The sequence below is a fragment of the Nestor notabilis genome, unplaced genomic scaffold (assembly GCF_000696875.1).
Source record: "Nestor notabilis isolate BGI_N333 unplaced genomic scaffold, ASM69687v1 scaffold15881, whole genome shotgun sequence".
In the NCBI taxonomy this organism is placed as follows: Eukaryota; Metazoa; Chordata; class Aves; order Psittaciformes; family Psittacidae; genus Nestor; species Nestor notabilis.
In genome coordinates, this window is record NW_009913504.1 from 15,953 (window position 1) to 41,374 (window position 25,422).

The window sequence follows — 25,422 nt, forward strand, 5'->3', positions numbered from 1 at the left end:
GGGCAGAAGAATTTGCAAAGCAATCTTACATCATAATGATTTTATATCTTAATGAGATGTAAAATGTCATGATATAGTAAAAATGTAAGCAGCAAGTTATTTAACAACATGGACACACTGTCCCTCAATCTAGAAAGCCAAGATTTATTTGCTTATCTCTACATGATAAAAATTTTGGGTGCTTCTTGCTTATTAAAAGTTCACCTTTTTTGGTGAAAACTATCTTCTATAATGCCCATAAAAACGTGATAAATGGTACACAAAATATCACAAAATCTTCAACAGTGAAAGACATAGAAATTTGAGCAAGCTACTTCAATACCATGCAGTTACACTGCTCATTTAATACACAGCTCTCTCAAGCATGTACATGTCTCATGGAAAACATTCCCCACAGAAGGACAAAGCTATCGTAACAGCAACACAGTCATACGAATGCATAGTATCTATAAAAAGCCAACTCTTCTTAAAAGGCCTGATGACTTAGATAGTTGAAACAAACACATCATTTGCCTTTATTCGGCACTCTGATCCAAGCTGCTGAAGGGTGAGTGAAGACTGAAAGTTGGCCTATTAAACAGTTAAGCCTCATCATGAAAAGCTGCTTATACCATGCATCATTAACATTTCTATGAATATCATACCCATCCACTGTATAGCTTTACTGCATTTTTACTTAATAAAGGACATTATGCTGCTTTTAATCACAATGAGTAATATCTTGTTGATTAGGCTTATTGGCATCGAGGTTTGCTGTGAATAAAAATATCATTTAATCTCAAGAAAAACTGACAAAATCAGGGTTAAAAACTTTGCTTTAATTTTGCCATCTGCTGCATGTCCCTCAAAACTAATGACAATGTGTAAAAGAATTGCCTATAATCTGAGAATTCATTGAAAATTAAAATCCCTAATGATCCTTGAGTGTGAAACAGAGATACTGAAAGTTTAATATAAAAGCTGAAGTTTGAATAAACACTAGTTTGATTATGTTTTTTAATAAGATTTATATCCAATCAGAGCTTCAACATTTACATTTCAAAGGCTGAAGTGGAAAAAAAAAAGCCAACCCTAACCAAAACATTTGCAAATCCTTCCTCAGAAATACATTTCCCTAAGATTCACTGATATCAAAGACCCACACTTCTGGTTTTCAGAATTTATCATGAGAAAACAAAAACAGTAAAATAACTGTAAGCAAAGATAGGAGGGGGCGAGGGGAAGAAAGCAACAAATTCCTTGTCACAGCAAAACAAAAATAAGAGGCAAAAAGAAATGTGGAGTGTGAGACAACTCCTATGCATGAAAACTAGCACCTTAATTCTGAAGCTTACGTAACAGGATAAATTTGGAGTAATGTAACATTCAAGGTGACTACAGTACCAGAATTAAGTCTAGTTAAAAGTTCCTTGCAATATACCTGATTCAATACAATGTACAACTTGAAGGTCTGCAGTGGCAACTTTTTCTCATCAGTTCATGGAACACTGCATCCATAACCAGCACAGATCATGGAACTGAAGGCCCGCAAGACCAACAGTCAGAGATGGATCTCAAATTCCCATATGGCATTAGTGAAAAAGAAATAAGACCAGCTTTTGAATTGCAAAACAGATGTACTTCAACAATGAAAACAAAGCATAAATATGTACTTTCAGAAGAAAAAACATTGCTAAAAAAAAAAACTAATTTTTTTTTTTTAAGCTCAGACTGATGACCAAAGCATCTTATATTCTTGGAAAAGTCTTCATTTCTATTTTCATTGGCACCGAGGTTTTAAAACATTTACGTCAGGGCAGAAAACTATGCCCACACAAAAACTTTCAAGACAGACCTAGTGTGAAGTTCAATTTGCATTATTTTATACATTCATTTATCCATCTTCTGAGAAAAGTTTCCTGTATTATTTATTTACGTTATGTAAAAGCATAAGCAAATGTGCAAGACTAAGTGCTATATCTGCATTACATGTATTTGCCATTTAAACAAAATAACTAGGTATTGTTATATCAAACAGTAAAATATAATAGCAAAAGGATGAAATATCACTGTGACCTAAAAGCAAACAGACCATTGTGCCTCAAGAATTAGCTCCCAGTTGTGTAGACCTCATATACAGAAATAAGCAAACTGGTTAGTTGCAGGGATTCAAAAGGATTTGGTTTGCTTCCTCTGACTTCAGTGGCATTATTGCTTCTCTAGTTCATGCTGTGGCACATACTCTATAAACTTCAACGTCTTTCCATCTGATACACTTGAATATCTCTTCTTAGCACGGCACTCTCAGTCTGTCCTGGCTAAAAAGCAAAGCACTTTGTGGCTGCCGGCACTGGCATGCTATGTATGGCCAACAGGGGATATTGCTAAGAAACAGTAATGGTATCATTCTGCAATAGAGTTTGGCAACCTCCAACTTACAGAGCTTACCTCTTCTTCCTCATAGAAAGTTGGAATACTACTAGAACATACTAGCATTACGTTAGATTTTGATAATTTATATTATAGTTCTAGAGTATCAAACCCTTCTTTAAATAAAATTATGACTGTCAGCATTTACTTTTAGGATCCCTTTTTACATCCCATTAAGGCTAATCCCAAACAAAACAGAATTGAATTATTTAGTACAAAAAGTTTCCATTATTTATCCCTTTCATGAATCATTTAAAGACTTCATGTCACCAACTGAAAACATTGTGTTGATCTCACGAACAGTAGACAATATATTATGTATGCTGCCCACTGATTTATCCTTTCAGAAAATCTCTTACAGGCCACTTACCAATACTGCCACTCACTGTCTGAAATATAAATAGAAGTGTTTCTAGAATATATAAATAATAATTGCCTATGGTTCAAACCAGCAGGCTGTTAAAACCAATATCCCATGTGACATCAGCTGCTACCAGATGCTTCAGAGAAATGTATTCTCAAACGGACTGTTCTGAAGCAGTACATCCATAATTGAAGAGTTTTCCTAAATTCTTTCTTAGGCTGGCTTATCCATGGAAGTATTTGGCTTTTCTCACACTTAATCAATATTCATGCCCCACTCTCAACTATGTACATTGCAAATAGCTATTCACTTTGCTTTAAATCCTATTTGGTCTTCAGAATAATATTGTAGCAACAAGTCTTACTACATGCCTTATTAGGAACCCAAGGACAAACTGCACATCGTGTAACTTCCATGAGGCACTGAAACAGGTTGCCCAGACAAGTGGCAGATGCCCCATCACTGGAATTGTTCAAGGCCAAGCTAGACAGGGCTTTGAGAAACCAGTGCAAGCTGCCCTTGCCCATGACAGGGAAGCTGTACTAGATGACCTTTAAAGGCTCCTTCCAACCCAAATCATTCTATGATTCTAGGATTCTTACATCTCTGACTTGCTAGACTAAGACCACTAGTAGCAAGGGTTGCCTACAACTGAGATCAGGCAGTTTTCTGAAGATCACAACTCCTCAAGTTTGGTTCTAGGACAAATTCCTATTTTGATAAGGCAGCTTAATATGTACAAGCACCTTCAACAAGTTCCATGGGATTATCCATGTAAAAATTATTCATGAATAAGCACTTGCAGAATCAGGATCTTAACATTTACAAGAAGAATCATTTTCCCCTGCATTTCTTAAAAAGTAACAGAAAACATAGGATGAATTTTAAAATTGTGCTAAGAGCAATTTTATTGCCACTATAATAACGCCACGTAAATAATGGCCAGTTATTTTCCAATGAATAGTGCAAATAACTATTTTGTTAGTCAACTATCAGGGTGATGACTATGGCATTTTATGGTTAAAAAAAAAAAAAAAAAAAAAAAGCCTAAAAAAGCCCCACCCTAACAAAAATCTGACTTAGTCAAAACTCTCCAGCAGCAACAGCTTGTACTGTGCTATTTAACTGGCTTTATTCCAGTATCTCAAATTTAAGAGTCAGCTTTATGTAGAAATGCAGTAAGTGAAAACTGGGAAAAAAATCCCACACCTACAGCTGTCACCTAAAATTAAACACAACATTTTTCTCCAAATCCCAAGTATGCTTTCAAAAAGGTGCCATGTGATCATATTTAGCTACTGCACTGCAGTTAAGAAAACGCTTAAACTGCAATAGATAAACCAAATACTTTCATTCAAACATGTAACAAAATAAACAAAGGTGAAAAACAGGTATAGTTATCATCAAATCTCTAAACTGTAATAATTTATTTCACTTTAAGAGTAACCTATAACTTCCTGTTATGAATTTGTAACATAGGCAAAAAGAAATAAACTACACATATTTTGGAAGGGGGAAAAACCCCACCCTAAACTCGACTGACTGGTGTTTGATAGAAAAATTTTATGTAGAGAGATATGCACTATTGGAATAGTACCAACAAGCAGGTGATATTAACCATCTCCAAGGAGATTGATTAAATGGCTCTAATCCAGTTTAAAATACTTATCATTTTGCTGAGATACTCAGCAAACAGGACAACAATATTTCATGCCTGTAGCAATTTTTTTTTTTTATTAGAACTGGGTCAAATTTTAAACACACCAGTTATAAAGAATCCAAACACTTTGAAAAAGGTACTTACAAAGAAGTATATTCCTCATGTCACACACCACTCCTTATTAAAAAGGTTCTGTGGTAAGCAAATGTATTTAGTGCAACAACCAGGATGAAGAATTAGATTAGATAATTGGATGTTATTCTTGAAAGTTTACTTATCTTACTTGTATTAACATAGTTATAGAAAGGGATTAACTATTTTTGGCACGTACAAAATAAACAGCATGCAAGAAATTAAACAATAAAAATGTACTTACGAAATCAAAATCTCCATCTTGAGGGACTTTCCAGTTATCAGGAAAAACGTTTTTGGATATGTGGTAAGGTTCGTGCATGTTCTGATTACAGTTTTCAGGGCTTTTATTCTTGGAATCTTGTTTATCAAAGTAGTCCATGAAAGATGGTCTTTGAACTTGCGGTGAAGTAGCATTTCCTTAGTTGAAAGAAAGCAGAAAAAAAAAAAAAAAAACAAACCAAACCTTAAAACTATTTACAGATTAAAGATCTACTTCACTAGAAAAATTAAACTCCTTTCATTAATTTTCTTGGATTTTACAGAAACTAATGCAGTCATCTGTATGTGGCATGAACCTCCATTTGTCCCCTGAGGATCTTTGGTATAAAAGCTCATAGTCGAAGAATGATATTTTTGTAGCAAGATACAATGTGGAGAAATGTTCAAGACATTTCAGAGTTGCGCACACAAGTATTATTAGAAGTTACTTCATGAGATATCTATTTGTTGTTATAGAGACAGAATAACACAAGGTGCTAAGCATCCCTTTGGGTGCTGAATGCCCCTAACTTCAAGGCCTAGTCTACAGGCACTTGTAGGAAAGCAGAGTTCCATCAGTCTCACCAAAGGTGTGACTGAAAAATTATTTAGAAAAAGAACTTGCAAAAAACAACCACACAAACTGTGTCTAGAAACTGCTTAATTAAATTTGTTGCCAATGGGGATTCTCAGCAAATTATGGGATCAGACTCTACAGATGGCTGCAAAGCACCCTATCTCCATGGTGTGGAAGCCCTGGGGGATTTTTGTCATCATCTATGCAGCTGCAAAAGCTTCACGAAGCAGACTGAGATCAGCGTGAATTCCCATTCTATTACCCTTTTCATGAAACTAATTATATTCTTTTTATTAAAAAACAACCAAAAAACCAACTCTACAACCCTAAATGACTGAAATTTGTTTTCATTTGTGGGATTTCAAAGCAAATTCATTACTAAATAGAACAATAAATAAAGCATAAAAAATGCTTTAGTAGTTCTACATAAGTGTTACCTCAGACACTATATTCTGCATAGCATTGACTCATGAAAAATGTACTTGCTTGCAGTGTAACACATTCTGCATAGAGAACTATGAAATACATTTGCACAAGTAAAATGTGAAACAGGATGAGAGACGTAACTAGGCTGGAGGGAATAAAACCAGAAATTTTTATTTGAACTACTTGTTTTAACAAGTGAGAAGGTAAATCACTGGAAATATCTTTAAAGCGTGTGTTTAACGTGATCACCAGGATTTCCTGATCTTCTCATCTGGCTTTACATTTGCTTTTATTAATTCATTAAGAGGTTGGAGTTTTTTCCCCCCCTCCTCTTCCCTCATCTCTTCCCATTCCCTCTGTCTAAAAATTTTGTTGCATGATTAATAGCGGCCTATTTTTTTCACTAATGCTTATTTTTGTACTCTCATTTTTTATAGCATGTGGATTTACTTGTTCTTGTCTTTCTGCTTTTCCTACGTTATTCTGTTCTAGTAAGATTTTGATGTGTTCTTCTACTGTCTTGGTCTAGGCTTTAATGCACTTGACACCAGTCACTTCTATTCAACCCCACAGTGATTCCTCCACTTAGTCCGGCATGTTTCCATATACACCTTCTCCACTTCTTATTTTACCTGTTTTTTCTCTCAGTTGTTGCCATAGTCTTTTCTAATCCTCTTTTCTAACCCCAGATCTTAGTTATCTCTACTCACAATCTTTTAACTAATGACAACCACAACCATAAAAACATTCAGCAAACTAAACTCCAGGTTGAATTTAACAGACCACATAGCAGACATCTTTCCTCCACAATCTCCAAGTTTGCCCCCCTGAACTCAAGATCACTTGAATAAGTTTTCTGGATCTCTCAAGTCCAGGATGAGAAGTAAACAGCAGGGATGCCAAATAACTACAGAAATAAGCACTAAAGGGCAAAAATGAAAAAAATCTAGACTTTAGCAATGCATACATTTAGAAAACCGATCCAAGAGTAGGTAGTAGTATGAAAGAGGTGGAATTAAAACCAGAAATACAATGCATTTTCTTAATAGAAACCTTTTATTACTTGCTGATTGCTGCCTAAAACCCCTGAAAGTATTTGTACCAAAAAGATAGGACACCACATTGTCGGCCTTTCACAACCAATTTTTTCTTCTGCTGAGATGGCTGTACTTATGTTTCATCCTTGAGACATACTTATAAACAAGAAGATTACCAGTGTCTCTGTTCAAAACTCTTCAGTACCAAAATCTTGGCCCATTACAGGTAAGATAGTCTCTCTCCTCTCATGTAGCAGAAAATACTAAAGATTTTCCATGTGCCACGCTCAAGTTTTACAGCTATTTATAAATATCTTCCTTATATACATAATAGCAGATTGCATACATACATAAAACAAACTAACCCTTCCAAATTCCTTGCTATCAAATGTATATTAAGGAAAGTGAATCAACAGGACTGAAATTATTCCAAAATGAGTAAAGCACATTTATTTTGCACTTTCAGGATTTGTTCTATTTGTTTTGATAAATATGAATTTAAAACTCACTTTTTATTCCAGTTCAGTATACAGTTAGTTAACCCATTTAAAAGAATAAGAGCTGCTTACCTTCACTGCAAATATACAAAACTGACAGACAAACCCAGAAATATTTTGTCTGCAAAAGGATGGGACCAGAGGTGTTTCAAGGTTTGTTTTTTATCCCCCATTGCCAGAGTAAACTGATGTAGGTTGCACTTTTATTTTGCAAAATATGAGGTTATTAGAAGATCATTTTGGTCTGAAAGCACTTCTAACTATGATGAACAACAGCGTAACAGTTGTCAATAGCCTTTCAGAAACGAAGAAATTTAAAAGCAAAATACATAAAGACCCCTTTAAGGACAATTAATTCACTCAGCTATCCGGTCAGTTACCTTTTACACAAGCTATGTATTTGCCACAACAAATCTGCAGCACAATTAGTATCACTCTACATTTCCACTGAAAATCATTTGCGCAATAAACTGTTCCGATCTAGGAGGATTTGGATTTTCCAGTTGCTCTCATTTTTCTTTACTCTTCAACAAAAGAAGTTGCCACAGTTTCAACATTTTAAGACTATCAATCTACTTTTTTCTGAATCACAAGGAAGCATTAGCAGAAACTAGATCACCAGTTCCTCAGGGCAGAGCAGCTGGGAGTCTACCAAAAGATGTATCTAAGAAACATTTGACTACTGAGAACTGTGTAACAAAGTGACTAGCAAATTTGCAGTTTTTACATCACAGAGACTTACACACTCAAGTCTTCACACAAATTCAGGCCTCAGTCTTTCATTTGTTTCTTTTATAACACTTACTTATCAAAAATAATTGCAACTGGCATTTAAATGGAAAATCCACATGTTTTTCAACCAACTGAAGCCCTCAAAAACTTTTGAAGGACTATGAACTCAAGTTTAAGGAATTTTTAATGGGGAAAAGAGTTTCCTGCACAAAACATTGCTTTGCTTCCTGAGAATGAGACTTGTAAAACTGGTTTAATAACTTTTGTTCTATTTTTCCACTTTCTGGAGAAAAGGAAAAAATATTCAATGACAATACTATTATAAACCCATTAGTCCATTCCAGTTGAGTTATATTTTATTTCCGCTTTCATCAAAACAAAGAAAATCCATGTTAAGCTTGCATTTTGCAACAGCTCTTGAAGCACAATTGCCAACATGACAATGTTCTTCAGAAAAAAACCCAACCACTTGCAAAAGATGCCACTAGTAGTAGTATGAATGAACAACTTCATCATCAATCACAGGAGAGGGCTCAAGGACTCAAATAGGTTTGGGAACACCTATCATTTCTTTCTTTATAAATAGGAGTAAAGCCCTAGTATACCTGCACATGGCATCAAGCAAACCATCTTAATGTGGGCACAGTAAACATGCTTAAACAAAACTACATGCATGAAATATCAATGCCCAGGCTACACCACCACTGAAACCAGCATGTAATTAAAACTTCTGTGCTGAACTCCTATAGGACCTGGGTCACAGGTTGTTATAAAACATGTATCAATAAGTTTTGCTTTTCAGTTGAAAAACCAGCTGTGGTAGTGAAGCCTTGCTAAGGGTTAAGGAAGCATCACTCCAAAGCTAACCAAGATTTCACTTCCTATCACAGAGAACACTGACTTACAGTATGGCACAACCTCTTTCACTGAAAGCACTGAAATCACTAAATAAATGAATACAAACAACTCATGAATTCTCCCTTCAAAATGTAGGTTCCGCAGCACAGTGTATAGCCTGCTGTAACCAAGGATCCCATAATACAGTAACACAAGAAAGTTCAGTATGTAAATGCTGGAACTAAACTTGTTACCAGCTGAACGGTAAAACTATCGCATGCCATCAGGCTACCTCCAGTCTCCTGGCTTTCCTTCGTTGGTGTGACACATCTTGAGACAGTTCACCTACGGGGGAGGAGAGAGGGGAAGGAAGCCTGCTGCCCCAAAGATTATGTTTTCCTGTTTGGTAAGAAGGAAGAATGGGTTTAAGAATTATGCTGACTAAAGCTAAAACCTAAGCCTAAAACTTTTCATGTCCTACAGGGAAAAAAGTTATAAAACAAAAACCTGACCACTTTTCTACATTCTATCTGTCAAATGCCACCTAATTAGTTCACTATCTTCCTCTTTTAACATTACCAATCTTGAACTATCTTCACTGAAGTCTGAAGCAACAGTTGGAAACTCAGAATAAGTCCAATAAGCACAAGGCAACCTATTTGCCAGCCCAAAGCAGCCAGCAAATACAAGTTAAAAAACTCAAAACCAAACCCAACCAGAAGCAGGGGGAGCTTTATGCCCCATCCTTCAACTGCCAGTGTTCAAGGCCAGCTTGGATAGGGCCTGGAGCAACCTGTTCTAGTGTGAGGTGTCCCTGCCCATGGCAAGCGGGTTGGAACTAGATGATCTTAAGGTCCTTTCCAACCCAAACCATTCCATGATTCTACGAGTGTTAACAAAAAGGAGGAAGAAGAACAACCAGAAGTACTCTCTGGTGTATGAGAAAGCCCTAACGCTAAGACTTGTCAAAAAGCCACAAAGGGAATGCAAGGAAGCTGGTCTGAACACCAGTCTCTCAACTGAGAAAAAGCTTCTACATGTAAATAAGTACATCCCAGGCAGCTGAACAAAAGTAGTACTAACTTCCATCAATCCCATTCTTTCTTCTACTCCACATTAAACCTCCTAAAATTAAACTCTGTCCTCCCACCTCTCTTTATTTTGCATTTTCTTCCCTCCTTCCAGGTACATACCACATGGCCTCTGCCCGGAGTGTGCACAGGCATACTAAGCAAGAAAACATAAATGTTTTTTATTGCTATGCTGTATATTGTAGATTGAGGTAGGATGACAGGCCTGGTTTTGTTCCAAATCCCAATTTTATCTGGGCACAATTCCCTATTTGTGAAAAAAAAATATGGTTTTAGTTATTTTCTGTCATGGCTCCCAGAGGCCTCTAAGCATGGGCACTTATAAATGAAAACTTATTATTGTTTCTTATTTTGTCCTTGAGCAGCAAAACAAAAGGCAGAAGGAAACAAAACATGAAGCTAAATACAAGAGTAATTGAAAAAAAAAGTTTGTCATAAATATTTTGTGTCTCTAGGAAGGAGAATTCCCTATTCGCTATGTTTATTTCTCCAAGCTTCTTGCTTGCAATGTTATTACTCAGAAGTATCAAAGAGCACTTTTAAGCTACCTGTTCTGATTTATTACAAATCAAATCACACAAACATCTAGGAAGTGCCCACCTTGCTTATAAAAATATATTGGAAAAAGCAGCCAAACTCCAAAATCTTGTGCTTTTGTCAAGCACAATGAAGCACAAAATCTGCATCTGCCTCTCAAGGGAAAGCAAGGATCTGCATGTCCCTTCCTGGTGACATTTATTTAGGCAGCTGTTGCTGCTGTTTCAGCCTATATCACACGCATCACAGAACCAGAGGAGGACCAGCTGCAGTGGACATGATTTGTATTTCTTTTCAGCTGAGAGATGTGGAGGTCCCATTCTTTAATTATTTTTAAGTTTTAATCAATGGCTCTCTAACGCAAAATACAACAAAGTTCAGCAAGTAAATGCTGGAACCAAACCTGTTGCCTGACAGCTGACGTATGAAACCATAGCTTGCCATCAGGCTACCTCCAGTTTGCTGGCTTTCTTTCACTGGAGTTACAGGTCTTAAGGAAACCTGCTGTCCCAAAGCTTATATATTCTTGTTTGACAACAAAGAAGAATGGGTTTAAGAATTATACTGAGTAAATGCCAAGGTGTAGGAAGGTAATTCCCTTTCTAACTACAGATTGTTACTGGAATCAACTCAAAATTCGAAATAAAAAAAAAAAAAAAACAACCAATGTCTCCAGCAGACAAACAGGACACGGGCAAGAGATTGCAGTGCAAACCTAATGACACATTTTTGATTTGGTTGGCATACTAACAGGTATTTCTTCCCAGCACATATAAAAAAAAGCTACATGGGTAGTGTTGTATGATCTGGTATACTGTTTATACAGAACTTACTTATTAAGCCTGAAGTGATTGACAGGGTGCACAGAAACCGTACTAAACCCCACTTCCACCTTAAGAATTACTGTATTATTCTTTATTCCAAATTTGCTTGCAGTATTTTCTTTTCATCACTCATCTTTTCCATAACTTGTCAAAATTGATGAGTTTGAGATCACTTGTCCTAACACTCCACAAGCCTCCCAGTTTAATAGGCAAGTATTCTGTTTCAGCATGAAAACAAATTAAAGCACATACTAAGTGTTTTCATGAGGTGAATCATCCTACTTAAACTAACCACTAAACAAAAAGGTACATTTGATCTTATTGCTGAGAACATTAAAAAAACCCAAACCACAACTACAGGCTCACCTTTCCCCCCCCCTCCCCCCCCCCCCCCCCCCGCTTCAATAATGGCAAAACCCTATGGCAGATGCAGCATTCTCATAAAGTGTAAGAAAACACATTACTGAAAGAAAAAGGGAATTAAATAAACAACATACTTTTCATGGTCCCATCTTCCTCCTCATCATCATCGCTATTTATTACCATGGTCCCTAAGTCAGATTCTAACATGGTGCTGTTGTGTTCAATCATTGTCTGAGCTCCTTCACTCATCGTACTTGTGGCCCTCATGGTACCAGCACTCTCTGAATTGGTCTTCACCATGGTGTGAGAGTCCAGTTCATCTTCATCCTATAGAGAAACATGTGCCAGAATGCAACAGACGATTTAAAAAGAGCCAAACCAAAGCTAAGAAGCAATCATTTTCATGCTTATTCATTAGTTTTATATCTTCATGTGACCTAGTTATGCTGCTAGATTTCCAGATTTAAAACTTAACAAGACACTACAAAATAAAAAGCATTCCATATAAAGGAAGAAAAGTTTTTTCCTTTATCACAGATGTATAGCAGGGTGAATACAACATAAACAGTGGCCCACACACCCAGTTCACATCAGCATCTGCTTTTTAATATCTCAGTGACTTTCATGATCCACTATACCTCCCAGGGTTCCAAAATCAGTACCACAATTTATAGAAAGTGATTTGGTTGCTCTGCAATGGTCTACCACTAAGGCTTTTTGCTGATCACCCTTAACTAGTTATCACGCCCAGCACCTTAAATTACACAGCATCCAGATAACAGACTCAAGTTCAATTTAGTATTGAACAATCCTCAAAAATAGTTTTGGAAGTCCACCTCAGAAACAGAAAACCAACTTTGTTTACTTCAAATACTTAGTTCTCTTTAAAAAGCAGTCACCAGAGTGAGGAAAATAACTTGGTGATACTATGTAGAAAAATATCTGTAAAGCACATACTTAACCACTAAGTGGGGTAGCCAGTATCATGAAGAGATACAGTAGCATGTTGAATCTGTGACAAATCTGAACTCTTTCCTTTCCTTTCCCTCCCTGACACAACAATTTGTGTCTAGTATATAGATACTGCACAAGTCAGCTACACTGCTTGAGTGCTGGTTTCCCTAATGGTTGGTCTAAGCAGATCCTGTGAGTTGTAGTTAGTAGTAATACTGATACACCAGCTCCTGAAAATTATTCAATTATGTCTCAACCCAGAGACACAAAAATAGATCCAATTTTGATTATAATTTGCTGGCTAACAGCATAACATGCTTAAACCAGGATACAGACCTAAATCTGTGATTAAAAGTTCAAAAGTCAAAAGAATCATTATTTTTCAGATTATAACTTGAAGAACATTCAAATTCTTCATCTGCATTCCTTCTGGGGTTTTTTTTTTTAGTTGCATTCTAAAACACTATATTTAGTACCCTATCCTTAAAAAAATTACGATATTGCCAATGATACAGATCGTTTACAGCTACAGCACTAGAAGACCGTGTTAGTAAATAAATGAAAATATTTCGGTACTGCTCCTCCTGGTGGCAACTCTAACTTTCTTTAATACCCCTCCGGGCGCCCCTCTCCCCGCGATCTTGTGTTTTCTACAAGTTGTATTTTTATTTTTCTAACAATGGTACTCAGAAAGTGAAGTCCAAAAGCGCCTTTTTGCATTGCATTTTAAAAGTGCCAGGACAATTGAGTTGTTATTTCTAAGTGCTTCTTTCAGTACTGCAATACAATGCAAAACTGACTCACAACACACTGCTATTCTCTTACTGAGCATTACAATCGTGCGTATCTAACATACAGGCAGGCAAATTTCTCAGTTTAAGGTACAGTTACATTTGACTTACAGCTTTTCTGGACTATTATTAACATCCACTTGCAGAGCCATATGGTCCTAAACTTACTAAAACTGAAATCAGAAAAGAAACGAACATTTTCTTGAAGTTTAGAAGTATTATTTTAGAAGTTGGTGAAAAAATGTGATGGCTAATATTAAGAGCACGTATGAAAGTGTCCTATGTGTCCTTTTATTTTTTATCTTCTGCTTCATTACAAAAACCTGGTATTCTATTTCTTCAGTCAAATCTAGTATCTGAATTTGTTCCAATGAATAGTATCTCATCTTGCAGCTTAAGAGTGTCAAAAGCCTTCAGCTTACTATTGTCTCTCAGCAAAGAGAAAAGTTATCTTCTAGTACCTAGAAGACTAAAATTCATAAAAGCCAACCTCAGTACTCACAGAATAGCTGTCCCAAGAGAAGCACACCACAATTTTGACCAACAGTATTTTCCCTAGATCAGGAACGATGTACTGAAAGAGAGCAATATAAAACTTTTTCGGGGCCTGTGCATGCCCCAGAGTTACTAATTTTATGAGTTAAGACAGATTGCTTCCAGAACTATCATTACAGTGTTTCTCACAAATATAAGATGTAGCTAATACGGCAGTAGACTATTCTGCATCTGAAAAAAAATATCCTTATAACTTGGATCCAGTGGATCCAAGTTATGTAAGTGCATATTTACATGAGAGATGAAAGTGACTCCACTGTAGAAATTCTGACTCATGTTTTACAGTTCGTAGATATGGATGTAGAACTTCTAATCTGTCCTTAAAAAAAAAGGTGAACTCACTGATTAAATAAAACCAAACACAAATCTCAATATTAAGCAGGAAAAAAATATAAGGTATTAAAACTGAAATGTCATGTTCTCATGCTGTTTATGAAAACAAGAATCGAGGAGTAAAACCAGCTAACTCTGGAATTAGACTGTCTGTTGTTCTCTTGTGTACAAGTAATAAACACCAAACTTGTCATTTGACATCGGTTTCTGATACACCACCAAACAGCAACAGAAAGAACACATGAGCGAGAACTCTTAATATCTCTTGAAATGCTGCAGAAATGACAATAAACTACAGAAACTTTGAACAACATTATAACATAAAGCAAATACAAGTAAAACATTGCCAATACCCTGCAACCCTTTGGCACTAACTCTTTGGATCTCCTTATTTACCAAAATAAACTATAAGATTAACAAAACCAACCCTTAAAGCATGAAAATACAACCACAGAGAGTTGACTGAAAAGACTTCAGTGGAAGGAACATGCAACATTTACAATATGCTTGTACCATAAAAGATATCATCATCACTTAAGAATTTTCTCAAAAAACATGGCCTTGCACATTATAGCTGAGTCTACATCATCATAGAAGCGAATGAGTCAAGGTGATAATGGTTAATGGATTTTTCTGTTGCAATTTTAATATTCATAGAAAAAAAAAAAAGGATGAAGACAGATTGAAAAAAAAAATAAACAAGCAAAACAAACAAGTAATAGTAGCTTGCCTTTAAAATCTTTTCACTGTGGTTTGTGCACGCAAAAAAAACACTAGAGGGCACCAAAGACGGCTAACTAGCCTGCAATGCCTTATAGGAAGATTTACATGCTGGCAAAAGGTAGTATCCTGTAAAATAATTCCATTTACTATTAACACTTCATCATCACCTTTGAAAACCGTGGCTGTAGTCACAGCTATCTTTCTGTAAAAGCACTGTAGTGGCTACATGCATACATAATACAGCTTGGTCAAGAACAAGGACTTTGTGAAAGTTCCTAACATGCGCAAAGCTCAGCTACAGTCCAAACATATGCTTAATACTGAGCACACTTTTAAGCTTAGACCCATCAGCAGAACAGGTCAAGACTTAACTTTCAGCACAGAGTCAAATCCCATCTAATTCAGTAGACATAATGTCACAAAACAGCGTTTAAGCTTGTTTTCTACCTCCTCCTAATGGATACCCAGTAACAACGACTTGCTGCACACAATTACTTCCCTATGTTTACTGTTCCTATAATCAGTTTCTGGCTCTAAGTTGCAGTGGATTTCAGCAATATGGTCTTAAAAAGCGGTTTATGCCCCTTGGGTAGCTATATTTTACTTGACAAAGTGTTCATCACATATTTCTAACTTCAACACACTTAAAGGACTGCAATCAAACTTAATCAGCACGTCAAGTGTTCTACGGCTTAAAGGAAAAATGCTATGAAAACAGAAAGTTTTAACACTGATTATCATGCAAAGTTACATTTATAGAGACAGATACATAGATATATCATATACACTCATGCATCTTTCATGTGTTCGTAAGTAAATATAAAAACCTCCAGAAAAATACAGCCTGGTGTACCAGATTTAAAATTCAAAATTAATCATCAAATGATTCACCAGTTCCTTTAAAATAACTATATAAATATTGTGAAAATATAAAGGAATTTATTACAGCAATAATTAAGGATTGCTATAAAATAAAGGAATAATTATAGCAATCATTACTTAAAGTCTCAAAAGACAGATGCCAACTTCTCATAATTAATATACAGTTAAACAAATAAACTTCTGTATGAATGAATAACTAAGCCTACATAGGGGAATAATTGATTATTGACAGCTAAGTTGTTCATAGTTGTCAACCACCAAGTGTTTATGAAAAATAAAAACGAAGTACTGAAGTAGCAATTCCTTGTTTGCATATTCTAAAATAATTAAACATTTCTCACATAACAGAGACATTAAAATGTAAAAGGAAACATACAAGAAGAGCTGCTTGTTAGCTCATTCCTTTAAAGATCCACAGAAATAAATATTTAGACATGTTTCCTGTGAGCTGCCAGGCAACGAGTTACTTTACATTCCCCGTAATACAGCTGCCCAACCTCAGCATCCAGTTCACATCACACGTCAAAAAACATACAAGAGAGGAGATTGGTCATGTTTAGTAATGCCTAAACTAACATTTAAACTTTGATATCAGGATTAACCTTCTGTAGAATACACCACTTGCAATTTTTGCTTAATTAAAAAAATCCGTACAATTACCTCTGCACCTATCAAAACACACCAGTTTGTCAGAAGGCATTCTCATCACATGAGCAGCTCTCGTAACAGGCATAAAAATCAATTCAGACCGCACTACTCGTAACATTATTGTATCTCTCTGGAAGGACACAAGACATGAAGATAGTATTCAACCTGGCCATCAGTTTACAGCTGCATAATAAAAAGTTTTAGATCGTGAAAAATATTTACATTACAATTGACAACTTCCCATGCTATAAAATGTTCACACAGTGGTAAAAATGAAAAATAAGAATTAGTTTTAGGGATGTGACTCTTCCTGATTTGAAGGAAAGCAGCCTGAATCAATCCTGGAAATTAAGTACATAAACGAAATCTTTACATGTGATGAATCCTCCAAACTCATCCAATCCTCCCCATTCTATTTTCAGTTAAGTAAGTCACTTGTAACCCAGTGCCCATTACAATGCACATATATATATGGCTTTAAGAGGGAATTAAAGGTATAAAAACTTTATTAAAATATAACTGCTAGGACTAAATCTGGTTTCCTAACAAAAGTAACATCGTAGAACAATTTACACCCTTCTTCTTGATGGGTCCTAAAACATTTATAAGTGTGTAATGTGCACAAATGCTCACACTTCACACAGGACATTCTTGTGGGTTTAGATCAATAAATTCAAGCCACCGACAGGTTAACTGAAACCATTCTTTTTCAACAGTATATAGACTCAATTCACTGCCCATGAGAGACCTTTAATATTGATAGACTCTACTTAACACTGACATCAGTATTTGCTCTTGCTTTTAGGTATGATCGAATATGCGTTTCTCCAGGTTTGAGTATGATTCTGCCTTTGCACTTCTATGGTAAGGACTTCACAGTGAGACCATTGGGAAAAATCAACTTTTAAAGTGCTGTTTTCCAAAATTTACGTGCTAGGGGGCTATTACTTTCTAACTGCATAGTGACTCCAATTCCATATGCAATCTGAGAACATCTACAGATATTAAAATATGAATACAGGCATGACTGTCAGCACTACTATGCAAGGTAACATAGGGACTGTCATCATTTCTTTCTAGAATTTCTGCCATCATTGTATGTTGGCTTATCAAAACTTGTATGTGAACTTTATGTTCATGTAGTCATGCAAACTACACACAAGCAGCCCTGTATTTCTTCAGGATTCTGTGAAAACTGGGACATAAGAAGTAGGAATGTGTAATGGTTATTTATCTTTACACTTGAATGCTGGACTGCTGACTTCATCCCCAACAGTATACCAGACTGGCACTCATATTACCTGTTTTCCCTTTCCAGAAGGGAATGAATAAATACTCAGAAGTATAAAAGAATTGGTTTATTGTTTTTCTGGCAGCTACCCAAACAAGTTCCAAACGAAGGGAAAACCATAATATTGGTGCTTATTTTGAAAATAAGCATTATTTCAATTTGAAGTGGGGGCTTTGGGGGGATTTACTGTTTGTTTTCATTTTATTATTCTGGTTTTTACCCTGGTTTTCTTTAGTAACTTTTGGGTCCATTGATCAATCTCTACCTAAGTACACTCCGAAAACTAAAGTCTGTGCTGTCCGTAATTTCACTTAATTCAGGCCTCAATCACACCTACATATTGCCATACTCGACTAAGACGCTTTCAGGACACAGTACAAAAAGTTTATCTGATGTTTGCTGTTTCCTAGTTTGGCTGGTTTTGTGCTTTTAACCAATCAGAACCTTTAGTGACCACAACTGGACAAGATGCTGGTGGCATCTCTCAAATGAATTTGGAATTTCTTACAATGATTAACTACATTAAGACTCAGTTGCATGACATAGGAAGTCTGCATGACAACCAAACAGTTACTAAAACCAACTAAGAACAAGATTAGTTCTGTATTGTGACAGCACAAAAGCTATTCACAGGTCACTACCAAACACAGTTTAGACAAATTATAAACCTTATCGCAAGTTACTTTTTAGAACTATAAAAGCACATGAAAACTGAGGGAATTAAAACATCTCAACAGCATAAAAGAATATAAGCAAAAATCTTCTCAAAAATAGGAACTGAAATCCCTTTTTACTTAACCTTTTTATAATGGCAAACTCTTCCAGAAGTTTGGCTATTCAATATAAACCTTACAGTAAAAATACTTGGACATCCCCTTGTCCATTATTGCAAGTTATTTTTGCAGCAGTAAATACATGGTGGCTTATAGTTTCCAATAATGCTCATGGAGCTAAAGCGGGGGAAAAGGCACAAAACCTCTCCAGGAACAAACTTATTTATACCTGATCAATATAAAAAAATCTTCAATTATCACACTGACAAGCACCACTTCCCACTTCGCCAGCAGCAGCAGCTAGTACTTCTCTTTTATTTGTTCCACTTACGAGTAGCGTATCTTCTTATTTTTGCCTGTGGTCTTCCTCTATATTTGGAACTTCCCCCGAGCTCAAAGAGATCTATGCCTTCTCCCTACTGAAGTTTACAATAATGACACAAAGTATTTTTAAAATATCCATTTCCTCTATCATGAGCAAAGCTGGCCTTTGCTGGAAAACTATAGGTAAACTTTCAATCAGTAAACTTTTCAATGAGTCTTGCCAACTCATCCTCTGAATTACTGTCGCTTCAAAAGCACACTAAGTCTGTAGCAAATATAAACCAGCCTGACTTACCTTAGGCCACACTGAATTTGACTACAGACTATTTGTGTAGCCTAGTCTACTACTGGACGTCTCTCACAGCAAACCAAGCAGACTTAAGATTGTAAGGATTAACCTTTTCTGTGTTTTCAATGAAAAAAGTTACAATAACCTGTTAGGCAGAGTTAGAATGTACAGTTAAAGCTGTTCCACTCTTCAGCAATATGCAGTAACCACTCACTTGAACTCTTAAACTTGTCATCTTATGCTCTAAAACATTAAGGGATAGTTTGCATTAATCTCTTTCACACTTTGTATTCAGTCGACCTTCAGTGTCACTTTAAGCCCATCCTTCACAAAGTTTACTTTGCATTAAAACAGACCCAAAGAGGCAGCCAGCTTATCTTGCTGAGGAAGCAAACTACTTAGCTCAAAAATGCAACTGCAAGGGCTTATATAATTACATACAAATGCAATATATCATGCACTCAATATCCAGGATCCATCTCTCTTAAGGTCCCCTGCAAACTTCATTTGGTATTATTTATTCATTTCAGTTAGTCAGTTAAAGCCTTTAAGTCAGCATCAGGATAGAAAACTAAAAAGGAGTACAAGACATCAAATTACTAAGGATAAAACTGTTTCTAGATGAACTTCACTAACTCACTCCAAGGACACTATACAACATAACGTACCTGGTCAATGTTGGGGGGAGGGAAGGGTTTAAATAATTCTGAAGTTTTTTCACAAGTACAGCAGTACAAAGGGCTTGTCCTAAGAAACATACTCCTCTTTTCAAAATACCCATGTTGCTAAAGGTTTTATCCAGACTTTTTCATTCTTGCCTATTTGTCATCTTCAAGTCTCATCTACTAATCCCTCCACTTGAGGTAATACCACTACAAGGGTTCATTTTCCAACTTCTCCCCTTCTATCTTTCTTTACGCTGAAGTCATACTCATTTTATTTTTCTACTACCTTCCTTTTCTGAGCTGACTAGTCACTGCCTTTTTAACTCATGAACTGTCTCCTGGCTCCACCACAGAAGTACATGGCAAAAACTCCTATCTACTGCAATAGTAACACAAATAAGAGATTCCTGCCCAAATCCTGGATTTAAGGTTCCCTTACACGAAACACTGAATAAGAGGAGGGCAGGTCAGGGAATGCAGTGTTACATTCTGACTTTTGTACCCATGCAAAAAGCATGAGCAGTTGCTAAATGCTTCTTCAGTTGAGGTGAACCGAACCTGTGTTGTACGCTTCCATCCAGTAGTGAGAGAGGTAAGGTATATACCGTATACTGAACTGGCATGAACCTGATTCCCCATCTGAACTTCAAATTAAGTAATGAGATGTTATACCTAATTCTGGCATCTTTTCACACAAAAGACATCAACAATGCCCAAGTGTTTGAGGTCTACAGTTCAGAAGGCAATCGTAGGAAGGAAAGCATTCTAGTAAAGACATTAAGTTTTTATGTTGCTAATAAATCAGCCTCTTCAGAGCTCAACTATCCAATAAATCAAGTCACAAACAACTCTGCATGTCAAGTCACACATGTCCACACATAGGCAACACTTCCTTATTAAAAAAAAAAACAAAACAAAAAAACACCACCAAACCCCCCAACATTCCTTGATTCCCTGCCTGTTTTATTACTGACTAAGCAAATACAATCCAGAGTAAATAATCTTTATAAACACAAGCTACCAACACTCTAAGATCAGACTCAGAAAAACATCCAGCGAACAGAAGACCATGCTGTCTTTTGGAATACAAAACACTCCAAAGATACCTACTTGAAAAAGCATTCCTATATATAGATCACCACCTAAAACTCTCTAACACGTAACAAAGATTGTACAATTCTGGACACTGCAGACTGCATTACTGCACTGCTCTTTTCTGTTTGCTCAAAGCTGTAAGATATCTACCAACATTCCAGTCTCCATCTTCTCTGTGCGTTATTCCTGAATGACTTTGGTTCTCATTGTATGTGTGGCAAAGCACTTCTTTGATGCCCATACTGCTGCACTGCACAAGACTGCCCTAAAATAAATCATGTAGGGTGAGCAATAATGCCAGGAGCACTGACTTCTTCCTAACATTGCCTAACGATTCTAAATGCAACCTGTTTATCACATGACCTGCTTCTCTCCTCAAACATACGCTGACAGTGTCATCTGAAGATTGAAATGCTGTCACCATTTTCACTTTATAGGCACTAATTGATTCAAACCACACTGTTATTACTACTTACTGTGTGTCATAAATATTCTGTGTATTAGACTTAATTATTAAAAATAAAAAGAAAATTAAACATTTTGTCTAGGAGCCCTTATGTGAAAGTGAAACCTTAACAGTTTGGGTTTGGTTTTTTGTTTGTTTGGTTTTGTTGGTTGTTGGGATTTTTTTCCCCTAGGATATCTCATGGAACAGTGCTGAAAGCTGTCTCACAGGGCATTAGTCACAGAAGCATTACTCATCATAAACAAGAGTGGAATACTCAGCTCCCATAGGCTAAAAATCAGGTGGAAACCCCAGAAAGAAAAATATTTGAACAGAAGTACAAGTAGTAAGGGAAAAACCAGCAACTTATCTATGAAGTACAGTTATAGGAAAAAAAGATGCATACTGAATTTTCTTCTTCCTCTTCTAGTTCTCTCTGCTGTTCCTCATGTCGCTTTGCCTTTATCTCCATAGCTTCAGTGATCAGGTCCCTTAAAATTGAAACTGGCTTGGCATTCTTAATAAACGTATGCTAGGAGGAAAAAAAGCACAACATTAAATTACACAACATCATTACAACACTTAACTTCCAGGTGTAATTACAAGTATTAGTCAACATCACAGATTTCAGTGATAAATAGTACTTTACATCACACAATAATTAAAATCTATGCTAATACAACATACAGTATCTTTTAGCTGCTTCTATTTTTAATAAGAGCAAGCCTTGGGAAATGTAATCACGTAACAACTGTTTTATAGTTAATGATATAATTTTCCAAAGGAAACATGCAATAAGTAGTAAATAAATAGAGTGGTGATTGTCTGACATAGAAAAACAAACTTCTTCAGATATTCAGTTACAGAGTTTAATTAATCTTAACAAACTGACAGTATAAATTAGTGGCTGTAAGCAGAGCAACTATGGCTGCCTACTTCAACAAACCTGTCATAAAACACTTCTTGATCTATGATGCTGAAATGTGGAATATGCAAAAGAATACCTTACTTTCAGCAGGGAAATTAATTTTTAATTCAAGGCCATTTAAAACATCACTTCCTCCTCCAAGACAACATGTGCACAACGCCACTTATGCCATTGGGCATTGGAACTAGATGATCTTAAGGTCCTTTCCAATCCTACCTATTCTATGATTTACATTCATTTTGCTACCATTAGAAAAAGTTTGATTTTTGCACCCCTATATGCAAGCACAATTTAGGTAAAATGTAACTCTAAGCACCTCTGAAACCTATTACTAAAATAATGAAAAAACCTATTCCATGAAGAACAGAACTGATGAAGCCTGGTGTACTGCACCCATTACCCATCTTCTCCCTTGATCTATTAATTCAGTTACTCTCCTTTTTCCTCCATGATCTTTCCCTCACAAGCAGTACTTTCATTCCCACTCACACAAACCCACAGCACCCGCAGCTCCATCACACATGCTACAAATTCCAGCTGGGGGAAAAGGTAACACATACTTATGCTGGACATAGTATTCGGTTTTCTGGCCAGTAAGCCTGTGGAAAGAGGAACACTGAAGCTTGTTCATTTGTTTGTTTTCACCTTACTTGCATGGATTAATGCAAAACTCTTCTATCCAGCTGCCAATATTCAGCTAACCATACAAATTTCAAATCTTTAAGGTCTCAAGTTCTGATTCACAGGTCATACAAAACTCTACCTTTCCATTTTTACTCTCCTTGCAGTCTACATTCTGGTGTTTTCACAGTATGGAAAATAAAATCATCATAACATGACTTATGAATTTGATGATCTATTGCTGGGAACTACTTTGCAAAATTTTTATGTTCTCCTTGTGAGAACATATGACTTCACTGGCATTTAAATTTTAAAAGAGGCTATTGCTAGCTAGAGACAAAACAAATCCCGCATGAGTGCCTTACAGATGACATTTCAGAAGATCACATTCTTATGTAGACTGATGAACAAAGAAAATTAAGAACAGTATTTACCAATGGCAGTGAAAAGCATGAAAGAACACTAAAATGTCCAAAACTTCAATGAATTAGGAGTCAGGAAGGTAAAAGGAGCAAAGAACCTAGCAAAATTCATCACTTCTGTCTCATTATCAAAGCAAGTTTATTCACAGGAAATTTTAGATTCCGTTTTAATCATCATGGAACCTATTATAACTTTTTTAGAAATTCCCCCACTCTCTCCTTTGCCACCTTTGTTCTTTGGTTTTCCTTAGTTACTTTGGGCTTATTATGATAGCCCTGAAGGCAGTGGATAACACAAATTCAGGGCCAAAGGAGAAACCTTTTTTTAACATTTCCTCTTCCACACACTAAAACGTGTGGCCCCTGTAAAATGACGTCCATTTCACAGAGACTAAATGTTTCTTTACAGATTAGTCCACCCTGTTTGGTTTTTGTAGTTCTTTGACATTTCTCTGCTTTATTTCTATCTTAGTACCAGAAAGATGCAACTGTTGAATTTCTGCAGACACTAGAAGCTCAGGTCAGCGAGCAGGCAAAAGCCTGGCACACCTTGCCCTGGCTCCAAAGGTCCCTCTCCCATGTGGCTCAAACTTAAAAGCTCCCACTTGGTGTAACTCAGCCCAAGAACAAACTCGTTACACTGTCTATCTGCATCAGACCCGCCTAGGACACAGAGCAACCTGTCTGCTTAATTTGACATGACCAGAAGGGAAGACTGAATATACTCCATGGGTGGTCCACACTGACAGGTAACCTGGGCTCAATTCCTTTACTTAACACTTGCCTAAATCCTGAGATCTGTTGAGGGCCTCTAACCACAAAGCAAGGATCGAATTTTAATAGCGAGACCCAGCCCTAAACTATATAAAGTGCAATTAACTTTTAGAAGCAGCAAAGGAGAAATAAAATGGAGTCAGAGATACAGCAGCTGACAGAGAATAGCCCATGAAGTGCAAAATAAATAAGGCATGATAATAGCTAAATGATATTTGCCCTTAGAAATTTTCACAATAGTTCTGGTTTGAGACTAGAGGAAAAAAAAGCCGTAAAACTTACATTTCCTCAGTAACTTAAATACTGACCTGCAGCAGTTGTGTTGCTGTAGCTCTTTGTTCAGGATTTTTCACCAAACATTTCTTCACAAAATCTGTGAATTCATCAGACCAGAGCTCTGGCTTCCGGAAAGTTGGAGGGGGATTTGTAGGAATCATAAAAATAGCCTAGATAAAAATCAAACAACAATAGCGAGTTTAAATAAAACATCATAACAACACTGACACCAAGTAAATAAATTGCTTTATCCACCTTTCTTATCAGGCTGAGAATCTAAAAGACAAATTTTAAGTAAGCTAGGATTTCCACTCAGACCAAGATTCAGGAAGTAAATCCATCTGCTACTAATATACCTACTTCCCATTAGATTTTCTCTGTTTAAACTGTACCCCATTGAGCACATTACTTGCTATTTTATCTATTGCTGTTTGTCGATCTTGAGACACGATTCTCTTCAGAAATTCTTAGCAGAAATGACAGCACTGCTTGTTTAAACAGACACATATAAAGCCGCTGTGAAAAGCCAAGTAAGATCACCTTGTTTTCCCTTAACTGTATTTAGTTTTATAGGAGAATTGCTTGGAAAATTTGGTAGGATTACTATTTCCTTTTGCATTCGTAATTCTTCAGATGTAGTTTTAAAACTTGCTTTCCCTAATCAGGTTTAGGACCATATGCAAAAAGGCCTAAGACAACACTAAAAGATGATAAAAATAAAATAATCAAGTAACTTGCCTTCTAGCAGGTAGAATTTACTTGGAATTGAAAAGGCAGCATTTTACCTATATATCACTGTCAAGAACCATATGCAGACAGTTATTTCAACTAGGAAAAATATTCACACCACATAAAAAATGTTTGTCCTACTTAACATTATATATAT

At 36.2% G+C, this 25,422-nt stretch overlaps 1 protein-coding gene across 1 annotated transcript; it reads right to left on the reverse strand.

Moving 5' to 3' along the window:
- Window positions 1–4,809: 4,809 nt before the first annotated feature.
- On the reverse strand, window positions 4,810–24,706 carry LOC104412500 (serine/threonine-protein kinase 3-like; the record flags this gene model as incomplete). The annotated part of the gene is made up of 4 exons (XM_010023238.1): window positions 4,810–4,985; window positions 11,882–12,074; window positions 21,922–22,047; window positions 24,569–24,706. Coding segments are annotated over 4 exons (633 nt in total), but the record flags the coding sequence as incomplete, so codon positions are not given.
- Between the last annotated feature and the right edge of the window lie 716 nt (window positions 24,707–25,422).